Source organism: Typopeltis vanoorti, chromosome 11, assembly GCF_054136105.1.
Source record: "Typopeltis vanoorti isolate ZY-2024b chromosome 11, IOZ_Tvanoo_1.0, whole genome shotgun sequence".
NCBI lineage: Eukaryota > Metazoa > Arthropoda > Arachnida > Uropygi > Thelyphonidae > Typopeltis > Typopeltis vanoorti.
In genome coordinates this window covers 29656589-29680277 of record NC_143559.1, presented here as the reverse complement: position 1 = coordinate 29680277, position 23689 = coordinate 29656589, and the positions used below count along the sequence as shown (strand labels likewise).

The following is a 23689-nucleotide window of genomic DNA, read 5'->3' as shown; positions in this document are numbered from 1 at the left end:
ATCTGCATACAACATTGTCCAAGGCGCATCTTCTCTCACCTCCTCTGTTACCACCTCCATCACAATATTAAACAGAAACGGACTTAATGCTGACCCTTGATGCAAGCCAACTGTTACTTGAAAACTTTCTGTCTGTCCCAAACAGGTCTGAACACTTGTCTTCACATTTCTGTACATTTCCCACACCAACCTGACATATTTCTCCGGCACCTTCTTCTCCCTCAGACACCTCTAGACTTCTTGCCTTGGCACTCTATTGTATGCTCTCTCCAGATCAATAAATACCAGATGTAGCTCCCTTTATTTCTCTCGATATTTTTCCATCATCTGCCATAACACAAAGATAGCATCTGTTGTTCATCTACCAGGCATGAAACCAAATTGTTCCTTTGCAATCTCCACCTCCTTCCTCAATCTACCATCAAGAACTCTTTCTAGGATCTTCATTGTGTGGGACATCAACTTTATTCCTCTGTAATTTTTACAGTCTTGTGCATCCCCTTTACCCTTGTAGATGGGGACAAGAGTACTCTCCCTCCATTCCTCAGGTATATTTTCCTGTTGGCAAACTTTCATGAACAGGTCCCACAGCAGGTCAATTCCAACTTCCCCCAGTGCCTTCCATGCCTCCACTGGAATTCTGTCGGGGCCCACCGATTTTCCATTCTTCATCCTCTTCATGGTCTCCGTCACTTCCGCTCTACTGATGTTCTGCACCATCCCCTCAGAAGGCTGCCCATCTCCTCTGAGAGTCCTTGCATTTTCCTCATTCAGAACGCTGAAAGTATATTTTCCATCTGTTTCTTATGTCCACATCCTTCCATAATATTCTTCCTCTCAGCATCTTTGATCTGCCTCACATGTAAGATGTCCTTTGCTGCTTTATGTCTTCGCTAGTTGGTAAATTTTTCTCTGTCCTTCCTTTGTTTCTAATTGATCATACAGATCTTGATATGCCATGGCCTTCGCCTGTGCCACAAATCTCTTGGCTTCTTGCTTTCTCTCTTTGTACACCTCTCTGTCCTCTTCCACTCTTGACTCATCCCACTTCTGCTTTGCCTTCATCTTAGCTGTCACTGCCACTTGTACATCATTATTCCACCACCAACCCTCCTTCTGCTCTCTAATCTTTCCAGATGTCTCACCAAGCACCTCGATTGCACAGCTCAGGATTACTTTTGAATTATGTTTCCACCAATCCTGTACACTTTGCAGTCCATCCGAAATCCTCTCTAACACCCTCTCCCTAAAACGATTCCTCACACTCTCCTCTTTTAAGCGAAACCACTTAATTGTCTTCATTCCACGGCATCCAGACGTTCTTATCTTTGATCTTATTTGAAAGTCTGTGCACAGCAGTCGGTGTTGTTGTGCTACATGATCTGTTGGAATTACTTTACAATTTGTCCCAACCTTAAGATGTTTTCTTCTAGTCAAAATGTAGTCAATTTTTGAGCTGTTGTTACCACTCCTAAATGTTGTTATTTGCATATATGAACCTGGAAATATTTGTGTGTTTTTATCTGCTTTTGATATTGCTTTTGAAAAGGGTATACAGACCCTGTGTATGTATACCCCTTTTGAACTAAATTTTACTTCAAAATTTCACTGATAGAGGATGACCCCCCCCCAGTCAGAATGGCATTGAAAACTTATTTTTTCGTATGCAGGAAACCTGTTACATATCACTGCAGTAATTGTTCAATGTGTCCACTGGCACAAGAAATTATATGCTGCAAGCAGGTGAGAATGGCATTTACAGAAGCATGGAGCATATACGGATGTATGCAAACAAACTTTACGGTGAATGCCATGTTTAAATCCGCTAATGAAGATGGGATGCTCAGGTACACTTGGAACTTTATATAGCCCCATAACCAAAAATCTACTGGAGCAAGTCTGGGAACTGAGGGAGCCATGCAGAGTTGCAATTATGGTTAAGGAGTCATTCTTGACTAAATGTGCTAATTAGAAACTGCTTCATGGGAGATGCAGTATGAGATGGTGCCCCGTTCTGCATGAATATGGAGAACTCTGTGAAGAACATTAAGAACATTTTTTTCCCCACTAGCATGGTACTACATTTTTGCATAGCAGTTGCAAGTAGCACTGTGCATTTACTGAGTACATTTTCTAGTCCCTTGTGGCACATGATCTTCAAAGAAAACTTCCAACTTCCTGGGTTGGAATGTTGGTGAATAGTGAGACTATGTCGAAGCTTACCATTCTGTCTGCTTCGTTCAGTTGGATGTTCTTGATCTTCAAGTCAAAATAAGTCGAGTTCTTGAAGGAAGTCCTTAGTTTTATTAAAAAATATCTAAAAAGATTTTTGCCTTACTTGTGCATTGTGTGGATTCAGGCTACTTCTTATTTGAAGATGAGACAAACAGAACAGCGGTTTGGCAATGGGTAGTCCATTGTCTCCAGTTCTAGCCAATGTTTTTCTGGAAGATTTTGAAGAAAAAGCCATTTCTTCAGTGACACTGAAACCCAAAATCTGGCTACGTTACATGGACGACATTTTACTAATTTGGGAGCACAGCCCAGAAAACTTACAAATCTTTCTGGATTATTTAAACAATTTTCATCAAAATATAAACTTCACGTCTGAACCAGAAGTTAATGATGTTTTAGCTTTTCTAGATATAAAACTTACTAGAACAATAGATGGTCTTAAGATTTCTATCTTTAGAAAGCCAACACACACTGATAGATATCTACATATTTCATCTCACCACAACTCCCTCAAAAATTAGGAATTATTTCCACACTAGGTCATCGGCCGAGATGACTGTTGTCAGAAGAAGAGTAACAAGAACTTAGTTACCTCAAAGGACTTTCTTAAATAACGATTACTCTCCTAAAAGTATTTATAATCGTCTTAGTGTAATATAATAAATATAATAATAAAGAATAACTCAAACCAAACAGCCTACATCTCCTTCCTGTATATAAGTTCTCTTTCTCCTAAACTGGCAAAAATCCTGAAGAAATTTAATGTTAAAACATATTTCTCCATCTTTCCAAAACTCCAATCTTGCCTCAGCCAACCTAAAGTAAAACACAACCTTCTTCAGTTCCCAGGAGTATACAAAATCATTTGCAGTTGCGGCAAACCATATTATGGGCAGGCAGAAAAGGCTATCTCTCTCTCTCTCCGCCTAGAAGAACACCAACGTCACATTTCTTATAACAGAGTCCGTGCTAGTGCCTTATCCAGCCACGTTTTATTCTTGGCCAATACCAATGTTGAAGGACAACAACATCAAATAGACTGGAACTTAACTTCAAACATCCGTAAATGCTCCGATGAATTAGAAAGACATATCTTGGAATCCAAAGAAATAGCTCTTGACCCTACCCATCTAAACAGCAATCTCAGTTACAGTCTACCCTATTCACATAGCTCTGTAATCCAGTTTTGGCATACTCATGATATTCACACGCATGGTGCTTCATGCCAGAACTAACACTCGGACTCAATTTCGAACACAACTATTACTTGTTCTAAACTCTGTGTTTGTTTAAAGTATAATATATTTTTAAGATGTTGTTTTCTCCATTGTACTGTCTTCGCCTGACAAAGTCGACATTTCCGATGAAACTAGTAGTGAAACCTTATTAAATCTCTTATATTTTTTCTTGGTGTTTAAGTCAGTTAATAATTATAAACATATATATATTTATATATATATAAATATTTCTTTTTTATTCTAAATAATTTTTTTATTCCATTCTTCACTCAAAGTATCAAAGAATTGGTCCTTATTTGAGAATTTCCATGGACCTGCATATCTGTCTAGCTCTTCTAGATATTACTTATCTTACTGAAAAATGCAGTCTTTTGGCATATTTCTTTTTGAATAAGATAGCATTATCTTATCTAAGATTTCATGATAAACAAAAACAGTCCATGGTGACCTCGATACAGTTTAATGGGCCTAGCCTTTTACAAGGAAAAGCATCCTCCATATCATTTCCCTCCTCATACTTTATATACCTCATACTTTACCTTAGATAACTGATATGAGGAATTTTTTTTTTTTTTGATTTCATCCAACAGGATTAAGTATGTTAGATGTCCCAAAATCAAAAAAAAAAAAAAAAAAAAAAATTCCACATATCAGTTATCTAAGGTAAAGTATGAGGTATATAAAGTATGAGGAGGGAAATGATATGGAGGATGCTTTTCCTTGTAAAAGGCTAGGCCCATTAAACTGTATCGAAGTCACCATGGACTGTTTTTGTTTATCATGAAATCTTAGATAAGATAATGCTACCTTATTCAAAAAGAAATATGCCAAAAGACTGCATTTTTCAGTAAGACAAGTAATATCTAGAAGAGCTAGACAGATAATAAGCTAGACAGATAACAGATAATAAGATAGTCGCTAAATAAGATAATAAACCATTTGGTTGCTGTCCAGTTATGTGTCTTAGCAAAGTTTAATAGGGCCTTGCTATTCTTTGCAGAAATACATGGCTTCTTACTTGTCTGGCAAGCTAATAAACCTTGCTGTTTTAGACTTCATATTATCATCAAAATGTGTATGTTTAGTCCATTAATTTTTCTTCTCTGGTCATGTTTTTCTTGGACTCCTTTGTCTAATTTTATTGTTCGCTCCTCCTTATCCTTATCAAGTTGATTCCAAATATTTACAAGGTATCATGATATGACAAAATCACGTACATTTACTTGTGCATTCTTGCAAAGCATGATTTCCAGCTTCTTTAAAGTCTTCAGACTATTTTTTGGTCTTTGGCATGCCATATTAATAATTAATATTTTTAAACTTATAGTAATTAATATTATATGTATCAGAACACAATATTTTCATAGATAAAATATATTAATAATATTTATGAACTTAAAAAATAATGAAAACTCAGAAAACAAAAATATATAAGCACAGTAAGTTTTGGTACTATTCACACTGTGTATACTTCCAATCACACTACGAACATAAATGACAAGTTCAGTGTTCATAACTAGTCTGAAAGATTTGAGGTCAAATACTACTTTGTTTAAACTTTTGGGTGCTACTGTGTGTATATATATATATTATTATTATTATTATTATTATTATTATATCACACCTCCAGGGAGTCCAAAGACTCGCTGAGGGAGGGAATCAAATCTACAACTCTTCGTCTCACTACTCCACCAACCTTTATCATCTAACACCAATGCCATCTACCACGGACTACCACCACTAGTGTTTTCACAGACAATCACAAACATCTATGCCGACGGCAGGATTCGAACCCCCAGCCTTTTGGTTGGAGAGCGGATACACTAACCACTCGGCCAACCAGGCCAGCGCTTTTAGCAAGTGTGTATAGCGATATATGTATAATTATATATATATATACACTGCTTGGAAAGAAGTCAACGGACACCACGATGTTAGGAACAAACAGCCATGGCACCCACATTAATAAGATGTAGGACTTCCTTTTGCTGTGATGGTTGCAGCAGTCCTACAGGGCATGCTTTCCACAAGCATATGATAATGATCAATGGGAATTTTGGTCCATTCTTCCTGTAGGCATGCAATGAGGTCCTGGATTGCTGCAGGGTACACTTCCCTTGACCTCACCCACTCCATTTCATCCCGCAGATGTTCAGTAAGGGTGAGATCAGAGCTCTGCAGACGTCAGTCAATTATGGTAATATTCATGTCAAACAAACAGCCTTGTGATACAGTGCATTGTCTTGCTAACAGCGACAATAGTCAGTTCTGTAGAAATGTCATAAAGTAGGAAGCATTGTTTTGTCCAGAATATTCAGATACCTCTTGGCATTCAATTTTTATGTCACCACAAACAGAGGCCTGAGGCCAAAACAGAACCATATCATTGCACTACCACCCCTCTGAATTTCATAGCTTGAGTTATGCATTCTGGCAAGGAAGTTCATCGGGCATCCACTCCTCTGTTGCCATCTGTGATCCATAACACGGCTTTCCAAGCTTACACATCCCACTGTACATGCCATTTGCACCACTGAAGAAGACACTGCATGTTGGTTTGGGTAATGTGGGGCTTGCATATTTTAGTCTTACCATGGAAACTCATGTTGAGCCTCAGTTCAGAATGTTTTTGTGCAGATTTGTGTTCCAGTTCCCAAACTCTGTATTTAATGTGTCACCCGACGAATGGCTGTTTTTTTACATATTATCCTTTGTAGCAGCCTATAGTCATGTTCAGTGAGTGTGGTGGGCCGCCCACTGCTGGTAGCACTTGTATTTGACTCCTTGCACTTTCATTTCAGTATGGTATCACTGATTATTTACCTGGATGGCCCAATTTGTCAACAATTTGCTGAATAGATAGGCCTGCAACATGACATCCTATTAAAATTTCTTTATCAAACTCCATCAGTTCCCTTCTCACAGCTATTTCACCTTGACACAGTTGCACTGACTTGGGAGCATCATATTCCTCCAGTTTATACTGACTACATAGCATGATGCACCTTTCCCATGGGGTGTATATACTCCATGTTGTCAAAAGTGTCCAGACAGCAATTGTTTGTATCACATCACTGCAGCCTTGTTGTCAATATGGGATCGGACCTCCTTTCATTTCCTTTACCCTTCATTGTAATCTCTCTGCTAAGTTCTCTTAAACTGCTGCTATTGCTGGAATTTTGTTTCCATTCCTCCTTAGTATTGCAAACAGTTGACAAGTGTTAGTTGGACAAGCATGTCTGGCATTCAGCTTTTCTCCAGCTCATCCCAAAGATGTTCAGTAGGGTTGAGGTCAGGGCTTTGGACTGGCTAGTTTGGTTCCTCCACCTCCATGTCTTCAAACCACGAAGCTAGGCTCCTTGCTTTGTGAGCAGGTGCATTATCATGCTGATACAATAAAGGGTCTATTCCAAACTGTTTCTGCACTATGGGAAGAATGGAATTGTCCAAAATGTCATAGTTGGCATCAGTGTTTAAAGATCCGAACACAGAAACCAATCAGCCCAGTTCAAACCAAGAAAAAAGAGTCCCAGACCATTATGCTACAACCTCCGAATTTCATGGTCAATACAAGACATTCCTGTAAGTATCATTCATCTGACATCCTCAAGGTCCTGACATATTCATTGGATTTCCAGATTGTATACCAGAATTCATCGCTTCACAGGATCCTCTTTAATTGATCCACAGTACAATGATGATGTTATTTGCACCATTCCATATGACACCAGGCATTTAAAGGGCTTGTGAACTGCAGCATGACTATTTGCAAACACCTCCCAGTGAATAGTTCTGTCACTGGTGTCCATTCCTGAGCTCATGTGGAAGTTGTTGTGATGGTTGCTAAGGTTGACTGATATACTATGACAACACACTTGAGAGTTTGCTAGTCCAGATTTGTCAGTTTCTCAAGCCTACCAGTTTGTGGGAGGCATTTGGTAGTTTCATCACATTTCCACTTCACAATAACCTCACTGACAGTAGACTCAGACACATGCAATATTGTAGCAATATCTCAGGCTGAATGACTGAACTTTTGGACTCTGACTATCATACCACGTTCAAACAGACTCAACTTTTTTTGTCCACTCATCCTGACAGCAAAGAATGTCTATAATGCTAATGTCCACGTGCCTATGCATACATAGTTTTGCAGAGGTGTATCTGAATCATATGGATAAGGCATTGTAGTGCTATGGAGGTGTCTGGACACATTTGGCAACATAGTGTGTGTATGGTTTTATGTGTTTATATATATTTCTGCAGATATTTCCAGATTTATGTATGCAAATAAATGTTTAACTTCTAAGAGAATGTGTAGTTTCTTGGTGCACGTATTTTAATTTAATGTTAACTGTTCTATATTATACTTGACTTCCTGTAAGTAGCTTTGCTCTTCTTTGTCTTTTAGCTATGTTTGCTTATAACCGTTAATGATAAAGTTCTCTATTTCCCAGTCCTAATAGTACATGGTACTGTCTGGAGAGCAGTAGAACAGAAGACCTATGTAACCTTTGGTTAATTCTTTCTTGCTTCGTGTAGCTTCAGTAACTACTTGTATGTTTCACTTCGATGATGTGATGAGATACTTATCATGAAATATTAGTAATTTATATTATATTATTTTATTTTTATTGAAATTCTTTATTTCATTATGTAATTCAATGTGTATAGTCAGTTAATTGCAGTTATATTGGCATTCGTAATCAAAGGAACCATAATCTCTTTTGCTTGTTGAAGTCCTCCTCATCATTTCTATACTGTCTGATCAAAATTATACAGACACTCCCTTTTTCATAGTGGATATGGTTATATAAATCAGCCATGATGAATATAGGTATAAAATGAAGCACATAGTTAATGTCTTGCACTCTGCACATAGACAAAACTAACAGAGAAATAGGCCATACTGAAGACTTCATTGATCTTCAATGTTGTGCTATCATAGGATGCCACCATTGCAACAACTTGGCTTGGGAAATTTCTGTCTGGCTGTGGTGCCCTTGTCAATTTAGAAAGTAGAAATGCCTGGGAACAACAATTTCACAATTTTGCATCCTGGTAGACCACATAAAATCACAGAGCAGGACTGTCAAGTGCTGAAGTGTATGTTGGGAAAAAATTATCATCTTTGGTTTAAACACTTGCTATTGAGTTCTGAAATGTCTCTGCAAGCAATGCCAGTACCACAAGTATTCTTTGAAAGCTGAAGAATGTTGGGTTTCCATGGCTGCATGCACAGGTCTGACATCAACAAGACCACTGTCAGTCATTGAGTGAAGTGGTATAAAGTTTGCCCATTGGACTATGGAGCAGTGGAATGCATTTTCTGCAGTGATGAATCATGCTTCACCATCCTACATGCATTCATAGTCCAATGGACAAGTCTGGGTTTGTGGATGCCAGGAGAATACCATCTTTCCAAATGTATTGAGTCAACTGTGAGGTTTGGTGGAGGAGGAGGCATCATGCTCTGGGACCTATTTTCATGGTTTGGATTCAGCTTCCTAGTTCCAGTGATTGCAGGGAATTTTAACAGTGCAGCCTATAATGAAATAGGCAGTTCTGTACTTCCAGCTTTATGGCAACAGTTTGGTGAAGGCAGTGGCAGACTGGGTCTAAAAATATTGGTTGCCAAGAGACAAAGGGGGCCCACCCACAACTATAAGGCTATCATTTAATTTTTATAAGAAATAAATAAAATTTTCAAAAAATACATAAGTGGAAAAAAAGTACAATTAAAATGTTTGTGAAATAAATGTATATTTTTTAGTAATTACAGTGTACATATATTGTACATATTACTGGCAGTATACAGTAGATACTAAATGTAACTACAGATTGTTATAATTGAATTTTTAAATTATTATTATTTTTTAATTTTAAATAAATGGTGGATATTTTTAAATAGTTGCTTGTACTGAATATTTTACACATTAACAAGTAGTTCAAAAGCATATTTCATGCAGTCCACTATATTAAGAGCAATTGTTTGAATTCACTAGATGATTGTGCAAATCTACATCCATTCGTTTAACAATTCCTTTTCACTGGATAGCAACATGTATAATTCCCAGCTAAGCTTCATTGCACAGTCACAATAATTAAAGATCCAAGCCTATAATGTATGCGTTGGCCTCACATTACCCAAATCAGAATTATTTTTTCAGAGTTATTTATTATATTCTTAAATATAAAGTATCCTCAAAAAATTATTTTATTAAATTTTTTTCTATTAAAATAATAATACAATGTAAATTTTAGTTGCATACAGTAATATAATATTGGAACTTCTATTACATTTTCAAGCTACTAAAAGGTCATTAACATTTTTAACATATTGTTATGTTAAAAATATTTAACATACTTGTACAAAGTGTAATGGAAAGAATTCCTAGAAGCTTGAATGTTATAGCAGCAAAGCATGGACCAACTCCATTTAATTGCCTTTCATATTATAATGAGAGAGAGTTGGGATGAGCAAATATCTGGATATTTTGATCAGATAGTGGGTAATTCATTGTAATGTCCAAACAGTTTTTAGCAGTATGACTTTCAAACTTCAGGTCTTGTCTATCACCACTTCCATAGCACTCATTTCCTTCACCTTCTTCAGAATTTCTCTGCTGAATATATTACTCTGTATCCCATACTTGTCTACCAAATTTCAAAACCTTACTCGTTGCATCATTGAACTGGTAGCTTTACTCACTCACTCACTCACTCACACAGTCAATTCTGATCCTCTTGTAAGGACACTACATTTCCTTTACCTCTCATAGCTCTCCCTATTTGCATTGTGCAAATAACTGCATATCTCGATAATTAATACTTAAGGAATTGACAGCGTATGCTAGAAATATAAATTAAATCAACTTTAATATATACTTTCCAATATTTTGGCAATGTCACGTTGCCACCTTCATGGGAACTTAAGATAAAGACACAAGTACTACATAACAGTAAATGAGAAACGAAGCGAGGAAGCTACCGTTCTCCTAAAGTCCTGATGGTGCCTCCTGGCGGGTGGGCTGAAGTTCTTCTGATGATTTGGGGCAGTCTCATGCATCCAGATTTGTTGAGGTTTGGCATGTTCCTAAGGGCTGAGGCTGATTCCATGAATAGTCTTTCATACTTGAACTTGCTGCGGTGTATTACTGTGGCTTTCTTCCACCTTATTCTGTGGCGAGTATCCAGAGCATGGTCTGCAAGCCCAGAGTGGCTGTACTGGTGAAATCGGATGTAGTCCTTGTGTTCTGAGATTCTGATATTTGCTCTCCTGCCTGTTTAGCCAAAGTAGGACAATTTACAGCTGCAAGGGACCTGGTATACACCAGGTAGGTCTACGGGAAGTGGTTGGTCTTTAGTGAAGCGAATAAGGGATGCCAATCTATATGGTCTGTAACAAGAGATCAAGTCATGTTTTTTTAGGATTTTGTTGATTTTTTCCGCGGTGCCTGTGTAGGATGTAGGGATGTAGGGAATGGTCATGGATTTAGAGTAATCTTTTTTGTGAAGGGGAGGGTTGTAGATAACTGGTTTTAGTATTTTTTGAATTTTTTTTGGGGGGTAGCCATTGGCTGAGAAAGTGTTAAGGATGTGATTTAGTTCATTGGTTAGGGCTTGGTCATTTGAACAGATTAGTTTAGCCCTGTTGAATAGTGTCTTAATAACTCCATATTGTTGTGAGGGGGAGTGGTGGGATTGTTGGTGAATGTATCTGCCTGTATGGGTGGGTTTTCTATAAACTGAGAAAACCGAGGTACCATCAGGTTGGCGGGTGACTAGTGTGTCTTGGAAGGGGAGGCTATTGTTTTCCTCTTTTTCCAGGGTGAACTTGATTCTAGGGTGGTTGTTTAAGTGTGTTAAAAAGGAGAGGAGTGCATCTGGGCCATGTGACCAAATAGCGAACACATCATCAACCTAGCGAAGCCATATGGTAGGTTTTTGTGAGGCAGAGTTTAAGGCTTTCTCTTCAGAAGTCTCCATAAAGAAGTTGGCCAAGGGTGGGGAAAGTGGTGAACCCATGGCTGTCCCCTCTATCTGTTTGTAGAGATTTTCCTGCCAAACGAAATAGCCTGAGTCCATTGTGAACTGAAATAGGGATGAGATATCGGGAGGAAATTTAGCTTGGATTAGCTCTAAGGTTTCTTTGAGGGAGACATTTGTGAATAAGGATGAGACGTCAAAACTGACCATTATGTCATTATGTTGGAGTGTAAGGTTTTCTATACTGGCTTTGATGTGGGCTGAGTTATCCATGTGTGATGGTGTGTTGCCAGTATAGTGTGAGAATGCTTTGGCTAAATATTTGGCTAGTTTGTGAGGGAATCAATGCCATCCACTATGGGACGTAATGGCACATTTTCTTTATGTATTTTTGGGAGCCCATATATATAGGGGGGGGGGTCTAGAGTTATTTGGTTTTAGTCTTTTAGTAATCTCCACAGGCCAAGAAGTGACTTTGTTAAGGAGCCTATGGAGTTTTCTAATTGTGAGTTGGTGGGATTGTATTCAATGGGGAGGTAAGTAGCTCAATCTAATAATAAAGCCTTAAGCTTACCTGTGTAGTCAGTATGATTGAGTACCACATCATCGTTCCCCTTATCTGCTTTGGTGATAACTATTTCTTTGTTTTTCTTCATTTCCTGTAGAGACTTGTATTCACTAATGGATATGTTGGTTTTTGGTGGTTTTGCTTTTGTGAGAACACAAGCTACATCCAATCTAATATCATTGGTGATGTGGTTTGGAAGGTGGCAAATCCCATGTTCAATCTGGATCATTAATTCCTCGGCCAGTGGAATAGGTCCTAGGAGCAATGGCGAAGTTGTGACCACGTGACTGAGCGTTGAGTGCTTCAGGCTTCAAGATAACTGAAGAGAGGTTAACTACAGTGTTGGTTTGTAGTTTTGGTTTGGACGTCGAGTTCTTTTTTAATTTATCAAACTTGTTGATATGTCGACTCCGTATTCTTTCGAATTCTTTATTTGCCGCAGTGCACGAGACGCCATGTAAAATTGACTAAAGTTTGTGATTTAGCGTATTTGAAAGCTCTTTCTCTAGCACTAAAATAGCTCTGTTTACATTGGCTAGGGAACCGCGTGTAACATTAATTCCTTAATAGCCATCAATTCCTTAAGTATTAATTATCATGTTAAGCAGCGTATAAGCCTTTCTGCAAGAACTGCATATCTTGAGTTAAGCCTGGCCCAGTATCGTAAATTCATGGGTTTTCATGGTGATGAGGATATATTGGAAAGGAAGGGGGTCCAAAGAAGATTCACAAATGTGGTCGGTGGTTTTTGGAATATGGAGTATGAGAACAGATCGAAAGATTGTAAGTAGCAGAGCCTTGTGAATAGGAGAAAGAGGAGGGATATGATTGAGACACATGAGCTAGTCAGGATTGTTAGCAGGTTGACCTGCAAGAGATTTTTCATAGAACGGGAGAGAGGGTAGAAAAAGAGGCCATTGCTGGAAACTGTGTAAAGAGGGCGTGAGCATAGGAGCGAGGAGAAGGTTCTTTGCATGGAGAGTGGTTGGTGAGTGGAATGCATTGCCTGAGTGTGTTGTGAATGTAGCTACATTGAATCAGTTTATAGCATAGTTGGATGAGCATTGTGGGCAATAGTGTTTACCTCCCATGATGAGTCTCTGACTCCATGGAGGTCAGATGTTAATAATAATATTCCTGATATGCATTTACAGAGGGTGTACAGGATGTTATAATAGTACTACATGAAAAAGTTACATCATTAGTAACTTCTAATTGACATTTTCCTCCAAATTGTCTTCTAAAGCATTTTTTGCTGTGTGTTTCCCTTGGTCTTTCTCTGTGTTTTTTTCCTGTCAACCTGCAAGTAACACTTGTTTTGCTCCCATTCTGTTTAAGTGACCATACCATTTGAGATTAGCTCTACTAATACATTCATGAATGCTAACAATGGCAAGTTCTTTCCTAATATCCTCATTTTTAATACAATACTGTTATTGATGCTGTCTGTTCACTCCAATAATCTTTCTCAGAACTCTCATATCATCTCTGTGGTCTCCAGTTTTTGATCAAGTGTTTTATTTCTAACCTAACTCTCAGATCCACAAGTTAAAATTGATTTGAACACTGTCTTGTATACAGCTAATTTTGTGTTTTGAATAATTTCTTATTCCACATAAATTTATTTAGTAGACGTCCTACCATAATAGCCTTACCATTTCTGTTGTCTATTTTCATATTTAATTTGCCATCTTTACTAAATATTTTGCCTCGGCAGCTGAAATATTTTACTTGTTTTATAGATTCTTCATTCAGGATATAGCTGATATTTATTGCTGACTTTCATACCAACTTTTTTTAAAACTAACATAGAAGTTAAATATAATGGTTCCAAAACAGATTCATGCAGCGCTTGATTAGTGGCTTTCCTATTTCAGGATACCACTCCTTTTAACACAATTTACTGATAGATCTCTGGCTAGTCACCTGTCTAACTCATTACTATTATCTGACCTTATCCATTTGCAATTTAATTACGAACTTGTCATGTGACAGTATATTAGAGGCCTTTGAAATCCAAGTATATCATTGTATATGCATCTCCCTTATATAGAGTGAATATTATCTTGTTGTGCTACATAAGAAGATTACTAAAACATGATCTCCCCTTAATAATTATTAAAGATAATCAACATCGATTATAATTGATGTTTACTATCACAAATGAATGCATTATCAACCCACTTCTGGATGTTTGCTAGCACTACCCTCTTAACACCTTAACTACAACTCCAGATACATACACGAATTAGTCTATATTCATGGCCTCAGTCTTATCATTCCCTTTGTGAAGTGGAACAATTTTTCTCTCTTTGCACTCCTTTAGAATTGCCCTGTTGCAAGACCTGGTTGTTAAAACAGATACCATTAACTTCCTGGAACATTCTCTTAACACATTTGCCAGCAAAGGTTGGTCGATTAGTAGAGCCTCTGCTACTAATGGCTCAGTTAAGTAAGTTTGAGCACGGTTAGTAGTTGGAAGGGGACCAATCGTTTGATGCTGTTGGCACACTCTCCCTCGATGAGTCTTTGGACTCCCTGGAGGTGTCAAATAATAATAATAATATGATGATGATGATGATATTTTATTTTGTCCCACTTCCTTAGTAGCATCAGTATTATTATTATTATAAATGTAAGACAACTCATTCATTGAAAAATACACTCACAACCCCTGTTGGTTATTGATTTTGTTTGTTCACCTTTCTCAAAGCAAGAAATCTTGACCTCACATACTTCCTAATGACACTCTTACTCAACTTCCAGTGGAGTGATCCCATGTTCTGTTCCCTTCTTTTAGTCCCATATTCTCTTTAGATATTGAAAATTTTCTACATTTATTCTATAAACCATGAACTATAAAGGGGATACATTTTCATAATTTTTTTTTTTTTTACATCAGCTATATTTAGTAATATACAAACCTGTCGTTTATCCTCATTGTGAACTTTCTGCAAACAACCATTCACCACTCTCACCATCTCCTAATCTCTAATAAACTAATATCACCAAATCTGTCACTATAGATGTAATAATATCAGAGCAAATGACAGTAATTTTGACTCATTTCTGATGTGATCCTAGAGCAGTGAAAGCATGTAAGATAGGTATCTGGTATGCTTCATTTCTTTTAAGACTGTTCTGAATGATTTTTAATCACATTATTTTGGGGAAATAATGTCCTTTCTTTTGCTGATTTCTTCATTCTTCTTTGCATTTGTCATGTGTTAATTCTTGATTATTATTAGTACGTGATGAAAGAATCAGGTACGCATAATATATGTTGTTTTGTATATATACAACAGTGTACCTTCTCCTCCTCTCTTCACCTTTTTTTTTTTATGCATTCACATTTGCTATCTTAAGTTGTTATAGTAACACAAGAGTACTTTTTGTTACCGCATTAAGTAACATATTCCTATATTCTGAATTAAGCATTGCTTTAATTAGCTATAAGGTGGGGGCTCTCTCTCTCTCTCTCTCTCTCCGTGTGTGTGTGTATGTGTGTGTGTGTGTGTGTGTGTGTGTGTGTGTGTGTGTGAGAGAGAGAGAGAGAGATATGAATTTGACTATCTAGAATGTCTAGGAGTAGTACAGCTCAAAGCTTGCAGTGTTTACAAATAGTTGTACTGGTGGAAAATAAAGAAAGTAGAGCCTTAATAATGGATGGAGCCTTTCAAGTGAAGTGATGCTAGTGTTATGCAGCATTAGTGGTATCCTTCTGCGTGAACAGAAAAAACATTTGATTGATTTATAGCAATCTCCTGTGTCAAATGGATATATAGAATTCTGTGGTGGGATTCACATAAAATAATTTTTCAAAAAATGGCAGCTGAATCTTCCTATTACTTACTGGCTCTTGTTTGGAACTTATGTCCTTCCGTGCTGTAATCACCTCTCAACAATTTAAAAGTCTCAATCACGTCACCTCTCCTTCTATCCACCAAACTCTGCAGTCCACACTCCCTCAGCAATCCTCATAACTAACATTGTACAGTCCTGAAACCATCTTTGTTATCTGCATTTGTACCCTTTCCACAGTAATTTATTCCCTTCAAATCCTGGGGACCAGATCTGAGAACAATAGTCTAAGTGTGGTCTGATCAGAGTCTTATACAACGGAATGATAACTCTTTTATCTCTGCAGGTCAGTGTCCTTCTCATTATTGCAGCAATCCTCTGTGTTACCTTCCACACCTTTGCAATATGTCCCCTGAATTTCAGGTTTCTATCAATCATCAACCCCAGATCTCTTATCTCCCCTACTTCCTCCAGTATAGCTCCTCCGATAAAGTATGCAGCGTCCCATCGATGTATGCCAAACCTCAAGACCTTACATTTTGCTGCATTAAACTGACAGCCCCCATTCATTTGCCCATCTATCTAGCTTATTCAAATCCTCTTGCAGGTCTACCACATCTGCATTATTACTAATAACCCTTTCCAGCTTCACATCATCTGCAAACAACTGAATATCTCCTTGCAATCCACGGACAATGTCATTGATATAAAGGTTAAACAATAATGTAGGTACTACTAAAGTTTTGTATATTTTCAAGTGTGTTTCTTTTTGTGCAATATATAGATTGAGTGTTCTATTTATCAGGCCTATAATCTGTAAAAATTGTGAAGTTTTAATGTTGTCTTTTTCTCCTTCATATGATATTTCACATCCAAGACAATTAAAAGTATTTATCTGTTCTGTTGTTTTATTATCAATAACTATTTTACTTCTAACTGAAGTCTGTTCACAAAATATCACTGTTTTAGTCTTTTTTATCTATGGATCTTTTCATTCCAAACAGTTCCACTATGATGTTTAAATTATATACTGCTCTTTGTAAATTGTCTTCCCTATCTGATATTATTATCTGATCACCCGCAAATAATAGCATATTTATTTTATTATTCTGGGAAATTTCTGTACGTGGGTTATTTCAAGTGTTCCACTATATTAATATTCATATAAATATTAAAAAGTGTTGGAGGCAGAGGACATCCCTGTTTTACTCCTTGGTTTATAGATTTTTTTTCAGACATATTTTCATTTATATTTATTTCATTTTATTTTATTTTTAAGGTTTCAATAAACCTTCAAATTAAAAGGTATAGCACCACATCAGTCACCCTGGTATGAGAGTACTGTTAGCAAGGGTATGTGGACTAGCATTTTTGTTTGGAGAGTGGTGAATGGGTTGCTGGAATTGGTTGTGAGTGCTCTCCTTGAACTTGTTCAAGGAGAAGTGTGAATAATATAATAATTTATCAGTCTTCCTCCTGTAATTATCATTTCTCTTGTTTCATCATGTAATGGAAGAACTTCCTTGAATTTTCTGAAAGCTGTGAATTGTGCATCCATGTCTTACCATAAGTGTGGGTACACATCCTATGTTATAATTAACAGTATTCCACCTCCTGTTTTTCCCTTACTATCCTCCTGAAAGATCCTCTATATTCTTCCATTTCTATTTCCACCTGCTAATCTTTGGACATGAAAACTCTGTTGATGGTGCAAATTCATCAACAGCTTACAAATTCATTCAGCATCATTATTCTTTGCATTTGTGTACAAATGTAACATTCCATGAGAAGTCCCATAAGTCATTATCATGTTATTTCTCTTCTATACTGATTCACCACTCGTTACTTGTGGTTAGAGAAATGCTTGTTGGAGTATGACACTGAAAAGGGAGAGAAAGCAGAGCATGAAAAAGGGAAAGTGAGAGAATTAGGATCAGATTTTGTATTGTGATTCATTGATAAGAGGAGTCCTTGAGGAAAGAGTGACTAAATTGTGTTTCCCTGGTGCTAAGATTAAGGATGTCAGTGATGCTATAAGCATGCAGAGAGGGCAAAAGATATGTTTATTTTGGCTGGTACAAATGATTTAGCAGTCAACAAGTGTGTTCGAGAAGATATGAAAGAGTTGCTAGAGCATGAGAAAGTAAAGGTCGCGAGTCTGTTGCCACAGTATGATAGCAGTGAGCTGAGATGGAGAGCTATGATTGCAAATGAGTCTGTGCGCAGATTGTGCAGGAGGAATAGCATGGAGTTTGTGGTGTGAGTTTGATGGATTGAAGGATTTATATAAGGTGGATGGCTTGCATCTAAATAGATTTAGTGCCAGGGATCATGAGAAAGTTGTTCAGTGAATGTTTGGAAGTGCAATGTCATGGAAACTAAAATGTTTAGAGGTGGATGCAGATGAGAGTAGGTCCAGGCAACCTAGAGGTTAGTAAGTGGGATTGTGATCACATGATGCAAAATGTAGCGCCCCAGGTTCTTAACTTTAGAAAGCCAAGTAACACAATGTGTAAATGAGGTTTTAGGATGAAGGGGATATTGCAGTTGATCTTGCTATATATTCCAGAAATTCATGTAGTGTTAGAAGAAGCCATACCTCTCATGCATGGGCTTAACATAAAAAAAAAAGTATTTTGACAGAGGATGATATGATCATAGAAATAGAATGCAAAGGATATAGTGTCTTCAGAAAGAACAGAAGGAACAGGATGGGTAGTGGTTTTATTTGAAGCTATCTGGTGTATGAAATAGAGAACTGGACTAAATATTGGTTGCTGCTGTAATCCAGGGGATATAAGGAAGAATGTAGATGACAAGCACTTGCAGATTTATGTGATAAGTACAGATCAAATTATTATTATACGGGATTTCAACAATGGGAATATAGATTTGCAAGGAGGAATGGTCACAAGCACGGAAGGAAATGGAATTTATACAGTTGCTGAGAGATAATTACCCGAGGCAACATTTCTTGAATTTCTTTATTTTTTGATCTTAGGCAGAATGTGAAGAAAGGCAGATGAGAATCAAGGAACTTCTTGTAATTGTGAATGGGGTATCTCATTACCCTCCATATGGGTAGAGTGATCATGAAGTGATCACTTGGGTGGTGGCTAGCCACATGAGGATTTCTGTGAGGAAAGGATATATCTGGAACTACAGGGCTAGTGATTATGAAAACTTTAGTAGACTGCTTAGAATTATAGCATGGAATGAGGAGTTAGGTGGAAAGAAGATAAATGCTTATTGGTCAGTGACCAAGAGTTGTTTAAGCACAACTGTATTCCAAAGGTCAAAAGACTGAATAAGGTAGATATCGAATCAATGAATGAAAGGGGGTTAAGCCTGAAATCTTGGAGAAGCAACCCATCATTGCTATTCTCCATCTTGAAAGTTTATTTTTCACTTGGTCAGACTATAATAAATTTAGTTTAATCCTTTATCCAAGTGTGTGCAAACAAAGTTTGCGCCTGAAAGTATCTTCAGGACTGGGGTAAAGTGGTACAACGCCGGGCGACTCCTTGCAAAGGTGGAGCAAGCTACCAACACTCCTATCTCAGTATCTCCCATAATGCAAAACACATCTCCTTGCAGATATGTATAATGTTATGAATTAAGAGAAGGGCCACTACCCAGACTAGTTTTGACCTTTATTGAGGTCTCTTCAGTGGGAGCCATGCCTAAGTGGAGATACCAAGGCAGAAGCATTAGCAAGGTCATCTCCTCCTATAGGAGCTGCCAAATGGTGTGCCACCTTTTTATTAAATTACTCTGGATTTAGAGAAAGATGTTGAAAGTTTATTTTTCACTTGGTCAGACTATAATAAATTTAGTTTAATCCTTTAACCAAGTGTGTGCAAACAAAGTTTGCACCTGAAAGTATCTTCACGACTGGGGTAAAGTGGTACAACACCGGTCGACTCCTTGCAAAGGTGGAGCAAGATACCAACCTCTTGGCAGCTCCTATAGGAGTAGATGACCTTGCTAATGCTTCTGCCTTGGTATCTCCACTTGGGTCTGGCTCCCACTGAAGAGACCTCAATAAAGGTCGAAACTAGTCTGGGTAGAGGCCCTTCTCTTAATGCATAACATTATACATATCCACAAGGAGATGTGTTTTGCATTATGGGAGATACTGAGATAGGAGTGTTGGTAGCTTGCTCCACCTTTGCAAGGAGTCACCCAGTGTTGTACCACTTTATCCGAGTGCTGAAGATATTTTCAGGCGCAAACTTTGTTTGCACACACTTGGATAAAGGATTAAATTAAATTTATTATTCTCCATCTTGTGTTGCCTCTTCCAGATTTCAGGCTTAACCCCTTCATTCATCGATTTAAATCAAAGGACTTCTTGTGATATGAAGAATGTAAAGAGCAGGCCAGGAAGGTGACTAAGTAAGGACAGAAAAAGTACAATATGAGTGGAAATTAGAAAATCAGGCCAAGAAAAATCCATGAGGTAATTGAAGAGAGAGAGAGAGAGAATGATTATGATAAGATGATTCTGATGAGGATGAAAATGGTAAATTAATAAGTGCAGTAGATGACATAGTTGAGATATTTGATGAGCAGTTAATCAGAGTATTTCATCCTCATCAGTGTGACATTGTGTAAAACTTAAGTGGAGAGGAAATGAGAATAGGATGGACAGCTGATGAATGATGAGGAATTTGTGAACTTGATGTCAATAATAATAGGCCTTCATCACATATCACCATGTGTCTTATTTAAATGTATAACATTTCAATTTAACATGTATCACAATGTATAACAAGAAATGTATAACAAGAGAATTGCAACAGCACAAGTCCGAGAGGAGAATGGAAATAGAGTAAACTTCTTTGACTTCACAAAGGTGATGATAAGGCTGAGGCTACAAATAAGCCTATCTGTGTATATATATTGAGTTGATAACAGCAGTAGTTTATGTGATAGTAAGCATGGGTTTATTTGTAGCCTCAGCCTTATTCACACCTTTGTGAAGTGGAAAGATTATAATATTTTTAAAGTACTGGATAAACTTTGTGTGTGACAGTGTGTACCTCCCATAATGAGTCTTTTAACTCCATGGGGATCTCTGATTAATAATTATTGAATTCAAATTATTAATTTCATTTATTGGCTGCCCAACTTGTAATAAAGACAGTTATGAAAACCTTGATGAATGCATTTCTTTATGTTATTGATATGCTGTTAATTCTTTATATTTTAAACTTACTAGGCATGGCAAACGGGATTAAGAGCTATTACTAATAACATTAAGGCTAATAATGTGTGTCCCATGATATGCCTGAAAAAGCAGTAAGTATTCTTTGAGAAAATTCAGTATTATATGATTTAAATATTCTGAATTATATATAAAAATTGCATTAGAAAAATACAAATAGCGCTATTTAAGTTAAGATAGTTGAAAGAAAACTTATCTTTTTTTTTTAGAAAAGAGAACACTTTATTGTGTGGAAGTGTATCCATCTGTGAAATATTGTAAACTGTATAGTACATATGTACTATGGGTGAGCTAAGGGTTAGAAAATTTATAAGGTCTGCTCTAGAGACCAATGTTTAATCAGGCCTCTAGTAGCAGTATAGTTGTCTTACACTGGACTATGAAATTCATCTACCACTAGCCAGTTGTTTGAAAATTAGATACGTTGTTCGCTTGTCCAACCAAGCTGGCTAGTCAAATTATATTTACTTCAGTTTATTTTCTTAGTTTGATTTAATTATATTTAACTGTCAAATTATATATATACACACACATATATACACACACACACACAGAGCAATCCCTCAATTAATGTGTTCCCAATTAGTTCGTTTTCAGTTAGTGTGTCTTTTTTTTTCTATACCCAAGTGCAATTAATGTGCCTCTAAAATTCCATTAGTGCACCTATATACATCTTTAAAATAAATGCTACAGATTTTAAAAATTTTCTGTCTATACATTTTTTATAGTTAAGTATTTAAAAAGTCACTTACCAGGATGAAATAATTTAGTTGCTGATTAAAAACATTTTACAGTTATTTTTTAATTGCATACTACACTATTTCTATGTACACTATGTTCCAAATTGCTGCCAAAACTTATGTTGTCTGCTAATTACCTAGCATTTTGCTGATCATATCTCATGCCACCTTTGCAATTGTTTTCCTTACTTTTTTATTTTAAAGTATTTTCTCAACCTTTAATTGTGAGTAAAAGAATTAGTGAACAAAAAAGTGGAAGTGTGAAAAAGATTCGAAAAGTAATCTCATCAGAAGAAAAACTTGAAATAACAAAGAAAAATGAACACAATGAGTCCAGAGCAAAGATAGGACAAAAATACAAAATGGGCGAATCAGCTATAAGAGCAATTTTAAGCAAAGCTGCTGAATACAAAGAGAAAGATAAGGCTGCTTCAAGTTCATCAGGCTTGCAGACCAGTCAAAATCAAAGTATTATAATGATTGAATTACAGAGACTTCTTTCTACATGGATCGAAGACTGTAACTAAAAACAGATCCTGCTAAGCACTGACCTTATTAAATCAAAAGCATTGTCTCTCTTTGCAACCTTGAAAGAAAGTGCTATCAATGATGGAAAAGAAGAAGAATTCCACGCTAATGCTGGATAGTTTTAGTGTTTCAAAAAAGAGAAATAGCCTACATAATGTTCAAATCACACTTGAAGTTGCAAGTGCAGATGAGGAGGTTGCCACAAATTATTCAGAGATTTCGAAGAAAATTGTGGAAGAAGGGGACTATTGTGACCAACGAATATTTAATATTGATGAAACCGGCCTTTTTATGGAAGCAAATACCTTCCAAGACTTTTTTGATCAAATCAGAGAAATCTCAGCTTGGTTATAAAATCGCAAAATCAAATGAGATTACTGCAATGCGAGCCATTTCGAAGCACATTCTTCCACATTGTGCAAATGATTTTAGAAGCTTTTCAAATGAAGTGGATAATGTTGTTTAGGAAATTGTCAACATCAGGCATGAACTGGGTTTTGATGAGATTAACAATGATAACGTTCAAGAGTTAATTAAATATTAATCTGAGGAATTGAGTTATTCCAACCTGCTAAATTTAGATGCACAGTAGGAAGATCCTAAAGATTGTGAAGAAAATTTAACCACTGACAGTCAGCCAAAAGAGATTTCATAGAAACAATTTGAAAATATTTTTTATACAAAGTTTTAAGCAGCAATCCTTAGAGGCTGACCCTGATGAAGAGAGAAGCAGTAAAATTTGCAGAAGAGTGGAAGAGGCAATAGGGCCATACCATCAGTTGTATAAAAAAAATAAAAAAAGAAACAATGCCTGCCATAGTGCCCTAGCTCAATTCTTTGTTAAGTAGAATAATAAATTTATATTCTGAATATGTTTTATTATCTTTCAGCTTCACAGTTTTCCTTTAACCAGGTCCTGAGACATACTTTAATTCTTTTATTAAAAAAATTAAGGGCCAAAAAAGAAATTTGAGTAACGAATTATACTTTTTTTCGCATAGGTTATTATATTTGATTAGTGCATTTTCAATTAATACGGCCATTTTAAAGAATGCATTAGGTGCATTAATTGAGGGATTAATATATATATATATTAATCTAAAAAAAATATATATATATACAGGGTGTTCGGGATAAATTTGACATATTTATAATTAATTATATTTTTCCGTAAGTTACATGTATTAACACACACTTCTCTTCATTTAAAAGTTTGGACCCTTCTTCATTCATATACAAGATGTCAGAAAGGATGGATAGCTGGAACCCACCTGAATCATGGAAGAGAATAACTTGTATCATGATGATTCGTGCCCGCCATCAAAATAAGGATATTACGACTGCTGCCCAATGCTCCCTG

The 23689-nt window shown here is 36.7% G+C and overlaps 1 protein-coding gene across 1 annotated transcript in view; it reads left to right on the top strand.

Annotated features, from left to right (window-relative positions):
• Positions 1 to 23689, top strand: part of LOC150101406 (1-phosphatidylinositol 4,5-bisphosphate phosphodiesterase-like) — a 675244-nt gene that overhangs the window by 77106 nt on the left and 574449 nt on the right. Inside the window, exon 5 of the mRNA XM_090400793.1 lies at positions 21056 to 21135. Within this exon, the coding sequence (XP_090256919.1) occupies positions 21056 to 21135 (80 nt within the window). The remainder of the gene's footprint in view (positions 1 to 21055; positions 21136 to 23689) is intronic.